The 16,883-nt window shown below is 35.5% G+C and overlaps 3 protein-coding genes across 4 annotated transcripts; all 3 read left to right on the top strand.

Annotated features, from left to right (window-relative positions):
- Positions 1 to 284: 284 nt before the first annotated feature.
- Positions 285 to 4,353, top strand: LOC110605119 (cysteine-rich receptor-like protein kinase 10). Of its 2 annotated transcripts, none has more exons than XM_021743445.2 (6): positions 285 to 598; positions 713 to 852; positions 1,207 to 1,417; positions 2,953 to 3,187; positions 3,317 to 3,467; positions 3,688 to 4,353. In XM_021743445.2, exons 1-6 carry the CDS (start codon positions 535 to 537, stop codon positions 4,108 to 4,110), a joined length of 1,224 nt encoding a protein of 407 aa, XP_021599137.1. In that variant the 5' UTR covers positions 285 to 534; the 3' UTR covers positions 4,111 to 4,353. The 2 variants fall into 2 exon arrangements, with proteins under 2 accessions (XP_021599137.1, XP_021599138.1); XM_021743446.2 differs by having other exon boundaries at positions 297 to 598; positions 3,727 to 4,353.
- Positions 4,354 to 5,918: 1,565 nt separating this feature from the next.
- LOC110605120 (HMG-Y-related protein B) lies at positions 5,919 to 7,119 on the top strand. Its single transcript, XM_021743447.2, has 2 exons — positions 5,919 to 6,126; positions 6,228 to 7,119. The coding sequence occupies exons 1-2, from the start codon at positions 6,010 to 6,012 to the stop codon at positions 6,720 to 6,722; spliced, it is 612 nt and encodes a 203-aa protein (XP_021599139.1). The 5' UTR covers positions 5,919 to 6,009; the 3' UTR covers positions 6,723 to 7,119.
- A 1,446-nt stretch (positions 7,120 to 8,565) lies between these two features.
- Positions 8,566 to 16,883, top strand: LOC110605118 (phosphoglucomutase, cytoplasmic). The gene is made up of 18 exons (XM_021743444.2): positions 8,566 to 8,904; positions 9,622 to 9,703; positions 10,376 to 10,431; positions 11,037 to 11,150; positions 11,249 to 11,311; positions 11,606 to 11,722; positions 11,839 to 11,939; positions 12,984 to 13,043; positions 13,147 to 13,246; positions 13,355 to 13,512; positions 13,593 to 13,688; positions 14,682 to 14,745; positions 14,856 to 14,937; positions 15,042 to 15,217; positions 15,308 to 15,384; positions 15,960 to 16,092; positions 16,377 to 16,493; positions 16,574 to 16,883. Exons 1-18 carry the CDS (start codon positions 8,824 to 8,826, stop codon positions 16,643 to 16,645), a joined length of 1,749 nt encoding a protein of 582 aa, XP_021599136.1. The 5' UTR covers positions 8,566 to 8,823; the 3' UTR covers positions 16,646 to 16,883.

Below are 16,883 nucleotides of genomic sequence, written 5' to 3' on the forward strand. Positions count from 1 at the left end.
ATAAAATTTTATAAACATATTTAAAAAGCCAGTTTTTAATAAACAAATGATAAAAATAAAAAACGGTTTTTAATTAAAAACAGAAATCTTACATCGGACTCAAACCTTACTTGAACTGGAACCGGTTCCAATTGTTTTTCCATCCTGAACGGGATCACTGTTTTTGGTCAAAAACCAACCATGCCAGATAGATCAGAGGTCTAGTCGCTGGTCAACACTACCATTTTCATTTGGATACCTCCTAATCATATCTCTCTTCACATTTAAATTATTATCTATAATGTACACGGAAGAAAAAATTTTACCTTTGGGGAAAAAAAAAACAGCTTCAAATTCATCACACGTATGTTTTTTTTTTTTCAGTTCAGTTTCTTATAAACATTGCTAACCTATCTTCTTCCCAATTCTCATCAACTCCCCATGAATTTTATAAAGTTTCCCACAAATCAAAATCACAACCTTTGCTTCTGAAATTATATATCAGCTTTTCTGTCGCTTTCCCGCGGGCATGGTTATTATCAGTTCTTGAAAACCATGTTAAAGTCCAAGAATTTCGTTCAGAAACTGATCAAGGTTTTCAAGTTGAGTTCTCGCAGAAGTAACTAGCAAAACCCACTTGTCTTCTATAGCAGTATGTTCTGATTTGCTGCATAATTGGTCGAATTGCTGATTTTTATGCATGTTTTTCTTGATTTATATTCTGATTAACTAGAGGGCAACGGTGAAGAGGACTTGGGCCAGATTGCTGCTCAGGAACAGAAGCAGTTTGCATTTGATACCTTAGTCTCAGCCACCAAAGATTTTCACCCAACTCACAAACTTGGTGAAGGTGGATTCGGACCTGTCTATAGGGTAAATATCTCCCTTTAATTGGGTATTTGAGCTAATTTCATATTCTGTTTGGTTACTTTTGAAAATTAGTGAATGAGATTGAACAAGGTTTTATGGCTTGTTTGGGTTTTGAGTTCAGGAAGAGAGTTTAGTATCCTGTGTTCATTTCTGTCCACCTCTTAGTTTAGTGTCCTGCATAATCGATGTAAGAAAGACAGACAATCTCTATAATTTTAACAAAATTCTAACATAAAAGTCTGCAAATTTCACCTTAGCTTGATTCCTTAATCTTGAATAGGTCATAGTTGATAGATATTTTAGCACCCTAAGAATGCTATAATTGCCTTTCTCTAACTTGCAAAGTGATTTAATTAGGGGAAATTGGCTGATGGAAGAGAGATTGCTGTAAAAAAGTTGTCCCATTGCTCAAAGCAAGGGAAGAAAGAGTTCATGAATGAGGCTAAGCTCTTAGCACGAGTCCAGCACCGGAATGTTGTATCTTTGTTAGGATATTGCGCACACGGAACAGAGAAGCTATTGGTTTATGAATATATTGCTAATGAGAGTCTTGACAAGTTTCTCTTCAGTAAGTATCATCGGCTTTTTCTGTTGTTTTATTTTTTTGATAACTTGTTTTGTTAATGGGGAATAAGTGATGGAAGCACCAACATGCATAAGTTCCTTGTTCAGTTCTTCAGTTGCTGTCTACTAGTTTATATTTCTGCTAATCTTTGAACCTTTTGGAGGAATTGGGCGATTGGTATCTTTCGTTTTGTCTGCCTGCAAATTGGGAAATTGAACAAGTTCATCTGTTAGTTGCATTAAGTTTCTGGTTTCAAATGTTTTATAGGTTCATGTTAATGATAATCATGTAATATCTGAGTTTTCCACAATATATCATTGTTGAATTCTTTAATGCTTTTTTGTCTGGTATTCAAGAGCTATAGAATTTCAGAAATGTTTCTGTTATTTTGATTGGTTGATCACATTTAGGATATCATTATTTACATATAGTGCATTTTACGGACGGCAAAATATAGTCATTCATTTCTCTATCAATTTGGTTGATGGACCTGGCTGGATGTAAATGGCATAAGTTTTTTCTTTGATGTCGACCTCTTTTTAAGAGAACATCCATGAGTGTGAACTGTATTCCGTTTTGCTTGATGTAGATGACTAGACAAGTTATATCAATAAGCAGGGTTGTTCACTTGAACTCGTATTATTGTTTGAGTTAGAGGCGGTTGCAGATGATTCGTATAAAGGAGAATTGATTTGGTAATACAAATGTATACTCAACCTCAAACTCTGACATCCAAAGCTAATAAGTTTTTAAGTGGTGAAGAAAAGATTTAATGATGTTTCTCGAAGCTGCCTTTGATGAGGCAATGGCAAACATTTGTACTGAAGGACCTATGCCATAAAATTTTGACACGTATATACTCCAAACTTTATTAACTAGTGATATGCACATTGATACTGTGTTTAATACAAGATATTTCGGCATTTAGTTGTAGCTTCCAGCTTCTCTTTTATTTTAGTTCTGTGGGTCATGATCTCTGACTTTATAATAAAATACAGGTGGTTTGCTTCCATGATTGATGTTCTGGTTCAGTCCCTGAAAAATTTTGCCCCCTTCCGTATCAAAAAAGCACTTTGCTAGCTGAATTAAGACCTCATGACAGTGAGGTCTTGACTAATCTTTCTCCAAATGTCGTTTTCTTAATTTGTGTGCCCAAGAAACCAAGTACCATGAAATCTGAAGTATACCTCTTTTTACCAATTCTAACAAAATTGTGGAAACTGGAAGTGGAAGGAAAGATGGGATTCGAAAGCTCCCTAACCCTCTGGTTTTCAACCTGTCTCATTTAGTTCAAGCTCACGACTTCCTGAGAAATATTCAAGTTACTTCCTTGGAATTGAAGAAAGTGACTTCCTTGACTTTTTCGGAAGTTCAGACAAAATGTAAACAAAACAAGTTTAATTTGTTAACTTTCTGGGAACTTGAAGCTCCCGACTTAACTTATGTTGTTATATCTTTTTTTATTGTTATTATTATTATTATTGTTAACTATTAATAGCATTCTAAATTTATGTCTCACAATGATGATTTTATTGCAGAACCCAATAGAAGAGAGCTGCTTGATTGGAAGAAGAGGCATGATATAATAACTGGTGTTGCACGAGGATTGCTTTACCTTCATGAGGACTCGCACAATTGCATCATCCACCGTGACATTAAGGCTAGCAATATTTTACTCGACCATAAATGGGTTCCTAAGATTGCTGATTTCGGTATGGCTCGCCTCTTCCCTGAAGACCAAACACATGTCAATACCCGTCTAGTGGGTACAAAGTAAGTTTTACAACAACGGGACTCGATACACTACCATTTCCCCCTCCCTCTCCCAGGGACTCGATAAACTAATATAATATCCTCCAAGTTCTTATCTGGCTGATCTGATGTGCTTTTAATCGTCAACAGTTCATATATGGCTCCAGAGTACGTCATGCGAGGGCATTTATCAGTGAAGGCAGATGTATTTAGCTTTGGGGTTTTGCTTCTGGAGCTTATCAGTGGTCAGCGAAATTCAACATTTAACCAATCAGTTGAGGCTCAGAATTTACTTGATTGGGTAAGACTTTGATTACCTCTGTTGAATTAGAAGCCTTCTCGGTTATTTGTTTACTATGCTGTGTCCTTATATTGAGGGAGAATAAAATTTCCGGGCTTAAACAACAGAAACTAACCACCGAATTCCAAGTATGTCATCATATCAGTTTCTTTTGAATACAATATTTGCAAGAAAAGGATTGGAATGAATTCTTACACGATCATGACGAATTTTGCTGCAGTTAAGGTATCGAATGACATTTGCTTGGTTAAGCTTGCAGGCATATAAGCTGCACAAAAAGGGCAAGAGTCTGGAGGTTATGGATCCAACATTAACATCATCAGCAGACAATGAACAAGTAAAAATGTGCATTCATATAGGGCTATTATGTACACAAGGTGATCCACAGTTACGGCCGAATATGGGACGCGTAGTCATATTGTTGGCGAAGAAACCTGGCAATCTAGAAGAACCAACCAGGCCTGGAGTAATCAGTTCCAGATATGGAGGATCTCGCCGGCCATCATCTTCTGCCAGAACGTCAAGTGATTCTTATTCCCGAACCTTTGATTCAAGCTTAAACACTAATACAGCTACAGCATCGACCTCAACTCAGACCAGTTTGAGATTAGATCCTCGCGGAAAACGTCCCATTAGTGAATAGAAAATTTTGGATATTCTTTGCATTATAGGTCTAAAATTTTTATAGTTTGTAAATGTTAATTCAAAATTGCTTATGAGGAATAGTCTGGAGTTCAGAGTCTTTCTATTTATTTATTTTAGATTAAGGAAGAGACCTAGACCACCTGCTGTTACTTGATCCATGTGGGCCTCCATCGAAAAAAAAGACTTATGAGGAATTGAGATAAAAGCTTTTTTTAATATATAACATTTATTATTGTCTTTTTATTTTAAATATTTTTTAAAATATAATTTAATGTAATTAAAGTAATGAACTTTATTTACTTTATTTCTAATATACCATTCTCTCTTTTTACTTTACTAAAATTAAATATTCTCTTCATTCTATATATGTTTATTTTATTTTTCACATGAATAAAGAAAATGTATTTAATAATTAAAAGTAATAATTTTTATTTTAATTTGTTTCAATAAATCCTACATCCATTCATCCAAAAATTGCATAAATAATTTTACTAAATTATTTTTAAAATTAATAACTTTTATTTTTTAAATACATATTAAATAAACTAATAAATAAATACTCAATGATGTATAATTTGAAAGGAATAAAAAAAATCATTTTTATGGAATGAGAAAGTAACTTATATGAAATAAAATTTTTACGATATTTATGAAAAATCATAATCATTTCATTATTTTCCAGTATGCTTGTTTTTACTCTACCACATTTTAAATTTATATTTTTAGCTATACACCCCTTTCAGCTAAATCATGTACCATTAGAAAAGATTTTATACTATTACTTAATCATGAATTTCCATTGTCTTATTGTTCACTTCAACTGCCAATTTTACTAATAATTTCTGATGAGCTATTTGTCATTTCCCTTTTTTTTTTCTCTTCTGAAATCGCTATTTGCCTTTTCAGCAATAAGAAAACGTCATTTTTATATATATTGGTTTTTTTTTATTTTAAAATTCAGAGATTTACTAGTTTAAAAATTAATAAAATTTTAAATAAATTGAATAAAAAATCAAACATTCTCATTATTAATAATTACATTAGAACTTTTAAAATTTAAATTATATATTTTAACATTTACAATTAAAACAGTTGTATCAATTTTTAATATTAAAATGTAGATTTTAAAATGTTAAATTATTGTTTGTGCTTATTTTATCGTTAATAACAAAATGTATTAATATATATATATATTTTTTTTGCCAAAATGTATTAACAAAATTCACGTAGAAATGCTGAGTAGCGACAAGCTGACCAACTCTTCGACCCTCTCTACCTAGGAAGTACGTACAGCTTAAACAGAGAATCATTTCTCTCCAGAGAACCCGGTTTTTAGCGGGCCCCACTTTCCGCACTTGGATGCTGATCCCGGTCCTAAATTCTCAAAAAATCAGATCGGCTTGATCTCACATGGACTCCATTTAGTGTTATCTTGCTATTAGCTAGTTTGATTGACCTTTTCCCTACCCAATCAGAATTTGCAACGTTTACACACTCAGGGGCTATGAGTTTCACAAGCAACAAAATCCAAAATGTTTAGGAACGCTCATGATAAGGCGAGAATTCAAAAACCGGGACAGTACCGTCAATTAACATTTCACAAATCTCAAAAACCCAGGCAAGTCCTTAGCCACGTCAACAATCCGTGTGGTTAAATTAGTATCAATAATAAGCCGTTGGATCCTCACCCAAAATTACGATCCCCTGACCGTTGGATCCATGTTCAACTTCTCAACCTCTTCTCCTTTTGCCTGCTCTTCAATCCGATCCTCCAACCCTCCCTTTTAAATCCTCTCCTTTACCTCAACCCCTCCCTCCATACCAAACAGTTCCTTTCTTCTTCGCTCTCTCTTTCTCTTTCTATTATCAGTTTCGCTCGAAAAAATTTTCAGCTTTCATGGCGACCACTGAAGATTCCGCTCACCCGCCACTCCCTACAGTTGCAGGTCTTCAAGAACAGCCACAGGCTCTACATCAGCCACAGTCTTCATCCATTCTTCCTCAGTACCCTGAGGTACTAGCTTACATGCTACAACAATGTCTTCCTGTTTTCTGGCTTAATTCTGGTAATTTTACTCTGGGTTTAATGAAATGTCAATTTGCTTTGTTTTTCAGATGATTATGGCGGCGATCGAGGCTTTGGACGACAAGGACGGCTCCAACAAGTCAGCGATCTCGAAACAAATTGAGTCTACTTACCCTGATCTGCCGGCGGCCCACACTACGCTGCTGGCGCACCATCTCAACAAGATGAAGCAAAGTGGTCAGCTCGTTATGGTCAAGAACAACTACATGAAGCCGGACCCAAATGCCCCACCCAAGAGAGGACGCGGCCGGCCACCCAAGCCCAAAGTACCAGTTCCACCTGGAACCGTGATTGCCCCTCCTAGACCACGTGGTCGTCCACCCAAGCCAAAGGATCCGTTTGCTCCAGTAGCTCCACCAAAGAAGAGCACGAGTGGTAGCGGAAGGCCCCGTGGACGCCCACCTAAGAAAGCTAAGACGGAAGTTGCCCCGACTTCAGCTCCGGCAGCTCAGGCAAAAGGCGTGAAAAGAGGGAGAGGCAGACCGCCCAAGGTGAAGTCGGCTGTGGCCCCAGTCGCCGGTTGAGGAAAACGGAAAAGAGATGGGAAGAGGGAGAGATGAAGAGAGAGAAAGAGAAGGGGAGAAAAGAGGTTTTTTTTTTTTGTTATTATTCTTTATAATTTTTTAGGTGTGTTAGTTCTCTCTACTAATTGATGTTTTAGCTTTTAGCTCTTAGCTTTGTCTTATTTTATAATTTTTCTTAATTTTTATGTGGGTAGTTTAATATGTGGTGAGGAAAGTGTTGTAATGTTGGGTTGGGGGTGGTTAGTGTAACTGTAATTTGCATGTAAATTTGATCAGCGGCTGAGTAGGCTTTTTAGCCCTCTTTTTAATTATCTCTCTTGATAATCCAAAAGAGGGTGAACCAACAAAAAAAAGAAAAAACAAAAAATGAGACTTGATTCTGATCACTTTTTTTCCACTCTTTGCTTTTGCTTTATCTCATCTCCATGTTACTTCTCTCTCACACTCACTTCCCTTCACAATTTTAATTTTTAAATGGGTATCCATCTTTTTTTTTTTTATATAAAAACAGAACGTGGGTTGGTTAAAAAATTGTGAAAGTGGGCATAATATTAGGCTTTTTTGTTTTTAATAAATGATATTTTTGGTGGAAATAACAGTATATGCCCAGCATGTTACTTCTTTTATAGCATGCTTAAATTCGTTTGTTTTTTAGAATAATTTAGTAAACCCGGTGATTTGGTGGGCTTAAGGAGTGGGAGTTGGAGCCAAGAATTGAAAAAATGGGCGGGTGTTTACTAATTTTGAAAATTCTACTATTTGAGGACCGGTGGCAGAGTGGGCAGCATAAGAGACTGCAACCTTGAGGACGAAAGATAGTCGGTCATTTTCCCGCATTCGTGCAACTGTCGCAGAATGTATCGATTTTGACCATTGTCCTTGTTCATTTGGCTTTGCTCTTCGTGCCATATTTCATATCGATGAGAAATGGGTTCTACACCTACTATTCATTAAATGGATGGATAAAATTTATATGAGAATCTTCGATCTTCCTTTCCACAAATATCTATGAAAAAACAAACGAAAAAAAAAAGGAAAAATAAATGGGTTCCACCCTAGATGAGTCACACATGAAATAGCTTCAATTCAGTTTAGGAAATAACTTGAGAGTTAGAAAGTCGGTGGGACTATATTCACTACATAACTTGAGAGTTAGAAAGTCGGTGGGATTATATTCACTACATAATTCATATAAAATATCCATTGGATTTTGATACACATGTTATTATCTTGGAGAGGACTATTATTATATGTTATCACATATAAATTTAAATTATTTTTTCTTTATTTAGAATTAAAGTTTTTATAAAAATTTAATTCAATTTATTTACTTTTTTATAAAATTTTAATTTGAAATAAAAAAGTTTTTTTTACTTATATTTAAAAAAAAAAAAATTATGCCAAACGCGAAAATTATGAAATAATTTAAGCTAAAATTTGAAAGAGTTCAGTGCTAGTAATAATCAAAATTTTGTATTTTCTTTCATCCAATCCTGTCTTTTTTTTTTTTTGAATAATCCTGTCTTAAAAGTTAACACCACTAAAAATAAGAAAAAAGTTTCCCTCTCGATAATGCCAATGATTTTGTTTATACGTTCAGGATTATTGACTTCAACATCGAGGTGCCAGTCCACATGCAATGGAATGGAAGCTTAGCAATTTTCAAAAAAAAGAAAAAGAAATTTTATAAATAAAATTTAACTTTAGACAATAATTTCAGTTGGCAAATAGCAAATCCTGGCAATGAAACAAAATTTCAAGCGTGGAGAGAGTAAGAGACCGTGGGCTGGACCTACAGGCAACAGCTACAGATCACCGTGGGACTCTAAGACGTGCCGAAAATGAAAAAAACCGAAAAACCGTGGGAAGCGCTCTCCTTCACGTTCCCACTCTGTGGATCCGCCAACGAACCATATAGCTCCAAAGTCCAAGCCATACGTGAGGGCGAGGCTTTTAAGTCACCCTACCCTGGAACTCAACGATCCTCCTCATTATCAAATCCCATTCCCTTCCTTCCAGTACAACTTCTAGCTCACTCTTTTTGCTTCTTTTAACCATTGCAGCACACGTATCCAGCTGACCGATAATAAGGACTGAAGACATGGTGGTGTTCAAGGTTTCTCGTGTGGAGACTACGCCTTTCGATGGCCAGAAACCGGGAACTTCTGGCCTTCGGAAGAAGGTTTCTTTCTTCCTTCTTCTTCTTCTTCTTTTTAATAATTATTTTAATTCAATCACTGATTATTATCCTTAATATCAGTCCTCAATAGGATCCGTTTTGTTCGATTGTTTTTTCTTTGTGCTTGGTTGATGGCGTTTGAGCCAGTTCTTTGTCATTTTACTGAGAGGAGAATAGATCAGTGTGCATGAATCTGATCTGTGCATGAATCCATTAGCTGAATTTTATGATTACCTTTTTGTTTTGCTTTCCTGTGGCATTGCATCTTTCTATATTTCTCTGGTTGATTCCTAGGCGAGATTTTGTTGTATCATTTAATTTAAATCTGGAAGTGATTTGCACCATAAGATTTTAAATGTAACTTGTCAATCCTTTATAATTACTTTGAATATTATTTTAATACTATTAAGACTTAGATCCTTCTTAATAAACTGTTGTTATTTGTTTTTGAAATTTTTACAATTTTCATCGTAATCTTCAATGTATATATTGAAGATGAGTGCAGCAGTGAGGTGAAGTATTTGGAAATTGTCAACCCAAACCATATCCATTTCTCCAAATGTTTAGATGTAATTTGCCACTTATAGTTACACGCTGTGAGGTCAGACAATGGATGCTAGAATATGAATATCTATTTTTCTCATAATATTTCTGCTTATGGTTGCTGCATCTGGCTTAAATAGCCATACCTTGTTTAATACGGTGGCTGGTCCTTTTCAGGTGAAAGTTTTTATTCAGCCTAATTACTTGGAAAATTTTGTTCAATCAACATTCAATGCCCTGACTGCAGAAAAAGTTAGAGGTAGGATTCTGTTACTCATTTTATGGTTCAAATTAAGAGGTAGATTTTTATCATTTGTGCTATGGTTTATGTGTAAATTTGTGCTAGTGCACCTGGATCCTCTGTGGTTGGAATAATAGACCGGGAGGGCATACACTTGGAAATGGCACGATGGGTTAAGCAGCAAGAGATTCATCCTCTTGGCATGAGTTTAGTCTTTATTTGGAAAATGTGTTGCATTTTGTCCATGGCTCATTTCCCCGGGGGAATATGCATTTTGCTCATGATTGTAAAAGAATAGAGAGTGTAAATTTTTTTAGTTCAATTAAATTAAAGATATTTTATCTAATTACTTCATCATATGATATCTTATCATAGAAAAAAACAATGATGGGCCTATTTGGGATATTGAAAATTAGTGAGGTGGAAAAAGTAACTGGCATTGGAATAGGAGCTAAAGTAAATGTTTGGTACTTTATTATGGTGTTCCAATTCTTTCTTCAATTCAAGTTAGTATTGTACTTGTTCTGTCCTTGTACTGTGCCATTGCCACACAGCTTTTGACTTCCATGAAATATCTAAACTGTTCCATTTTTATGTGGGCCTTGTTGACAAATTATTTTGGTATTATTTGACCTAGTATGTGATGAGCAGTTAGACTAACTATTTATGGACGTCATTCATTATAAGCAGGCGCTACACTTGTTGTTTCTGGTGATGGCCGCTATTACTCAAAGACCGCTATTCAGGTACTACATATGGCATAAAAGGATTTTAATGCAGAATTTCTATCTGATGTTATGGTCTTTTAGAATGTCAATATTTTATTTACTGGTCCTGAGGCTACTTCTGTTAGCTGTGTTTCCTGGAATAGTCAAAGGTTCTTAAGGACTTTAAGCTGCTTTGTGTGGGTTTTTGGGCACTTTTATTAGCATGCTTATAAGTTATTTTTATAGGGTTATGGCACATTAATCGTATTGCATTTTGCAGGCTTATAATGTGTTGATTGAAGTAACATGAGCATTTTTGCTTTTTTTAATTGATTGAGCATTATCTCCAAGCTGTTTTTTGTTCATTTCATGTTTTTTCGTTAGCTAAGGCCATAAGTAACTTGCAATCTCTTAATCTGTAAATTTTTTTTGGAGCCTACATTCAACTGCTATGGTTCCTCTGCTGTGTTCTAATGTTCTGCGAAATGCTTAATAGTGAGTTGATTGTTTTGTTCGAGGCTGGATTGATATGACCTCAATGCTTGTGGCAGCTTGCTAATATGTCCCCCTCTGTGTTTATTCATTTTTTGTTGGAAGAATGATATAACCTTATGCCCTTCAAATTTGTTTCATTGAATTGCCAGATTATTATTAAGATGGCAGCTGCAAATGGGGTCAGGCGTGTTTGGGTTGGTCAGAATGGATTACTTTCAACTCCTGCTGTGTCAGCTGTAATCCGTGAAAGGGTTGGAATAGATGTAAGTGGTTTTGGATCTGCAAGCTAGCTCACAATTCTTCAAATACAATCACTATACTGATATATATCATGATCTGTGATTTCATACTTGTACGTCAGGGATCAAAAGCAACAGGAGCATTTATATTGACAGCAAGTCATAATCCAGGTGGTCCACATGAGGTACATGGTAACTGTTTATTTTTCTTTTACTTTTTGGGACAGTGGTGCTCCATTTTTACTTTCTTGTTTCATGTTGATATGAAAGGGGAAACAATTCTTCCCCATGGAGGAAGATTATAAATTCAATTTGCATCAGTATCAATGATTATTTGGTTTCCCATATTAAAAATAGTGCAGGCAGAGATTTTGTCATCTGAATTCTGAAAGCATTATCAATTATAATAAGTTATTATGTAGGGAGGTTGTATAATACTCTCTTTCCTTTTTTTCATGTTTTTTCCTATCTAATTGCAGGATTTTGGTATTAAATATAACATGGAAAATGGCGGACCTGCTCCTGAGGGAATCACAGATAAGATCTATGAGAACACAACATCAATAAAAGAGTACCTAATTGCTGATCTGCCTGATGTAGTTCCTGCATCCTTTTTCATTTTTTTACCTTCATTTGCTCTTTAGTACCTTCATTGTACTGTCAGTTCCATACATCTTTTTGTATTCAGAATTCTATTTACGTTTCTGTCCAGGTGGATATTGCAGCAATTGGTGTGACTAATTTTGGCGGGCCTGAGGGACAATTTGATGTTGAGGTCTTTGATTCAGCAAGTGATTATGTGAAATTGATGAAGTAAGCTTGCCATCCGTGTAATCTCTATGTTATCTCTAGATATATTTATGTTAGGATAGTCACTCTCTCTGTCTCTCTCTGTCTCTCTCTCTCACACACACACACACAAACACACACATGCATGCACACAAACATCATGCCTTCTCCCCTTCCCCTTTTCTTTTAATTGGAGAGGGCTAGTATAGTTAACTGGAGGTGTTAAGAAATAGAACTAATATAGCTTTTGGAAGATAAATAGAACTAATAATAGTTTCCAATTCTGGCATCCTCTTTTCTAACTTCTACTATAGTGGGTGCAAGGTTTGTAGACTTTAGGAGCTTGTTGTGGTTTCTCGTCATGGTATAGAATTTTGCTTGAGTTAATTTGTTTATGAGATTATTTAAACATGATGATTATCAGCATTGGCATATCTCTGATACATTATAATAGAAGAAGACACTTTAAGTTGCACCCACGATAACTTTATGATATTTGCTATTATGCATAGGCATGTTTTATAACTTCAAAACCCTTTTTTTATAGAATTAATAGAACGCATCAGTTCTTTTACTCTTCAACAAGGTTCAAGGCCCACCATATCTTCTTTGATATATCTGCAAGTATTTACAAGGATTGTACTCTTGTTGCTGTATTATTTACTCAAACTCTTGAGTACAAATGAAGCCTTTATTGTCCATGTTCCCCCTAGAACATAAAAAGGTAATTACTAATTAAAAAGAGCAAGACAAGTGAGATTCTTATGAAAAAATTGTTTTGGAAGGGAACTAAAGGTTTTCTGCAGGCTGCTAAAATTTATATGGTGTTTGGCATTTATGTTTAGTTAAGAAACATTTCACCAATAGGTTAAGATGTCTAAAACTCATCCTGTGGACCTGCTGTATCTTAAATATTCCCTTTAGTATCAGGCGATATTCTGAAATTTAATTGTATTCTGTATAATTGATAGTTCTCTTCAAGGATTATTTGAGCTTATTGAAATTTTGCAATCAAAATTTCCATTGTGCTCTTTCCAAATAGTGACCACTTCTTAAACAATGTCCCAGATCTATCTTTGATTTTGAGTCTATAAGGAAGCTGCTTTCATCTCCAAAATTCACATTCTGGTATGTTGGTGGCCTCGTCTAGGAAACTCTTTCCAAGTGTAATTTTTCTGTCATATTCTATTATATTCTTCTGATGATGACTATTTTTGCTATTATTTTGAAGTTATGATGCATTACATGGTGTTGCTGGGGCTTATGCAAAACGTATTTTTGTGGAGGAGCTCGGTGCACAAGAGAGCTCATTGTTGAACTGTGTTCCCAAGGTCTTGATAAGTTTTGAATTGGCTGGTATTATTAAGGATTAATGAGATATCCTTTGATTTGCAAGTATATATATATTTTTCTTCTTTCTGCTTGACTGATGCAAGTAGGAGGACTTTGGAGGAGGTCATCCAGATCCCAATCTCACTTATGCAAAAGAGTTGGTTGCTCGCATGGGATTGAGTAAATCAAATTCTCAAGTTGAACCCCCGGAATTTGGTGCTGCTGCTGATGGTGATGCAGATCGTAACATGATCCTTGGTAAAAGGTAGCACCCTCTTGCTTTCATGTTAGAAAAATTGATTGCTCATAAACGTTTGTGTTTGTAACTTATATTGATTTTTTTAGGTTCTTTGTAACTCCATCGGATTCTGTTGCAATCATTGCTGCCAATGCAGTTGAAGCCATACCTTATTTCTCTGCTGGTCTAAAGGGGGTTGCCAGGTACTGCATTGTGCTGCTTAGCTTCTTTTGTCCCTGTGCTGTCTGCTTTTGTCGTCCTCCTTGTTGGAACAGTAAATCCTAATGGATTTAGCCTGTGGTTTTCCCTTTAATAGCTAACCTTTTATGTAAGGTTAAAAGAATATATAGCATAATATTCTCAGGCAGACTAGTTTTCTTACTGTTATTAAAGCCAAGGTTGGTCTACGTTGGAAGCTGGATCTAGTTATTGACATGATAAGCTTAAATTTCTCTAAGCAACAAGGCCTGTTTCATGCAACTTGCGTTTCAGAAATATTAAAGAACAGGATAGAGAGTAAAGGGAGTAGTTACTGCCATTTCGCTACTGAAATAGTGGATGAGTGATTATCTCCTGTTACAAGAGTTAGTTATTGAAATCCTAGGCTTAAGTTTTCCAGAGCATCAGGCCCTTTTCATGCTACTTGCATTTCAGAAAAATATCAAAAGACAGGATGGAGATTGGAGAGTAAAGGGGAATACTTGATGCCATTGGCTAGTAGCCTAGTACCATAGCAGTTGAGTGCTCATCTCTTAGTGCAAGAGAGAGGTCAATGGTCAATGTTTCACAGGGAGGCTTGTTTTAGTTATCCAATTATAGAAGAAAAAAAAAGCTATCTGGAGACACCTGTGTTCTCTTTTTTTCTTGTATATCAATATAATGCAAGTCATATTCTGCAAGTATAAGTTACATATTATTATCTTCTTCTGTGGTTGTGAGAGTCTCTGTATGCTTGTGGCAGGTGCTATGCAAGTTCTTGCTGCAGTATATGTAACCAACTTAAATTTACTGGATACTTCATGTTTGCATCTTAATTTATTGGACTGTGTCAAGTTATGATTTGTTTTGCTGGTTGTCTGTTCTAATTAATTAGGTTGTAAATATTTTCATCATGTTTTTGAACATCTTTCTGATAAAATGGCCCTCCATTGTTTCCCTCTGAACTTTTAGAGTGATATTCTCTTTGTTACTTGTAGGAGTATGCCGACATCGGCTGCCCTTGATGTTGTGGCCAAACATCTGAATTTGAAATTCTTTGAGGTATTTTGGTTCAAAAATTCTTTTATGATTATTCTGCTCGCTGTTGGTGATAGCATTCAAAGTTTCAAGTCTCAAGGTATGTAATTTGGCTATTTACCATTCTACGCCAGGTCCCCACTGGCTGGAAGTTTTTTGGCAATTTGATGGATGCAGGATTGTGTTCAGTTTGTGGGGAAGAAAGTTTTGGAACGGGTTAGTGTTTTAAATTTATGCTTGTATGGTAAAATTTTCTTTTATATACATGGAATTGTCCGCAAATTCTAAAACTTCATTATGGTAATAATATTTGTTAATAGGGTCTGACCATATACGTGAGAAAGATGGCATTTGGGCAGTTCTGGCCTGGCTATCTATACTGGCATACAAAAATAAGGAAAATCTCAATGGAGGAAAGCTTGTGACTGTTGAAGATATAGTTCGCAATCATTGGGCTACCTATGGCCGCCATTATTATACTCGATATGACTATGAGGTATTATTATTATTACTTTATATGTTTTGACCCAACTTTTAGTGGCCGCAAATCTTGGATTAACATCTAACTGCCTAAAGTTTCTTGAAGAACGTTGATGCAAGTGCAGCAAAGGAACTAATGGCAAACTTGGTTAAGCTGCAGCCTTCCCTCGGTGAAGTTAACGAGTATGTCTTTTATGCTCCTCAGAAACCACTTTCTGCTTCATACAAGATTCTTCAGCGGTTCCTTTGATGGAATGGCATAATGCTAGAATATTCTGCTGTTTTTAGGACGAACCAATCTCTTTGAACTTCAATTAATGTGCTGTTTTGGCTTCTAATTCGGAAACTGAATATATCCTAATACTTCGCTTGGTTTATTCAATAGTTTACTCTACGGTGGCTACAATTTCAAATTAGCTTAAAATTTTCTGCTTTCTGCAATTTGGTATCACGCTAGAATTATTTTAAAAATTTGGTCATTCTCACGATCAGTTAGTCCAAAAATCAGTGGTTTAATAATCACTCTAGCTATGAAACATTCTAATAATTGCATTTACATCAAACAGTGTTTTCAATAAATGGACATAACAATGGATTTGAAAATGTGCTTTGTAGTATGATCGTCATTCAATTTATCAGTGATCTATATTGTTTGACACCTGCTTATGCTTTATTGCTTTTTTGTTTGTGTGGTGTATTCTCATGCATCATCTACTTTGTGAGCATAACATATTGTTAAAATCTTTTTGTGTAAACAGGATTGTCAAGGGGATAAGATCAGATGTATCAAAGGTGGTCCATGCTGATGAATTTGAATACAAAGACCCTGTTGATGGTTCAATCTCAAAGCACCAGGGTATTCGATATTTGTTTGAGGATGGCTCTCGACTGGTAAGCTGACTCTCCTAGTTGTGAATATTTTCAGCCTTCTTTCTAATTTGTTAATGGACGTGCATTTTGGAGTTTTGACTGCTAAACGTTGATGAGTATGTGAGATGCTTGTCCACTCTTACTACCAGTGGAAGTAAAAATTCCATTGGATTTGGTCTCCGTGTTGGTTGATTTAGCAAAAGTTTAAAAAAAGAAAGAAAAAAAAAATTAAAAAAACACAATATTCTCAGTAATGATAGAAGTGTAAACTACGATATTTATGACCTCTGTTAACATCTATACAGGTTTTCCGCCTCTCAGGAACTGGCTCAGAAGGTGCAACCATACGTCTTTATATTGAACAATATGAGAAGGATTCATCAAAAACTGGAAGAGATTCTCAAGAAGCACTCGCTCCTCTTGTAAGATATATAAAAATCTCAGCTGACAATTTATAATTCCATCTCATCAAACATGCTGAGTTTCGTTGCATTCCTCGCAGGTGGATGTTGCTCTCAAACTTTCTAAGATGCAGGAATTCACAGGCCGATCTGCGCCAACTGTTATTACTTAGATGCACAACGGTACATGCAAATTTTGATATCAAATTCCCATTTGAACTTGAACAAATATGGTTGTGCTTTGGTAATTATGAACCGATTTAAGGAAACTTTGTTTAAGCTATTGGTCCTTGACCTGAATGTATCCTAGAAGTACCAGGTATTCAAGTGTATGAGATTATACTATGCCATAAAACATGCCGACCTTGATTTTTGATGTGAGAATAATACAAAGTATCTCATTTCTGGGCA

Source organism: Manihot esculenta, chromosome 17, assembly GCF_001659605.2.
Source record: "Manihot esculenta cultivar AM560-2 chromosome 17, M.esculenta_v8, whole genome shotgun sequence".
NCBI classification, from domain to species: Eukaryota; Viridiplantae; Streptophyta; class Magnoliopsida; order Malpighiales; family Euphorbiaceae; genus Manihot; species Manihot esculenta.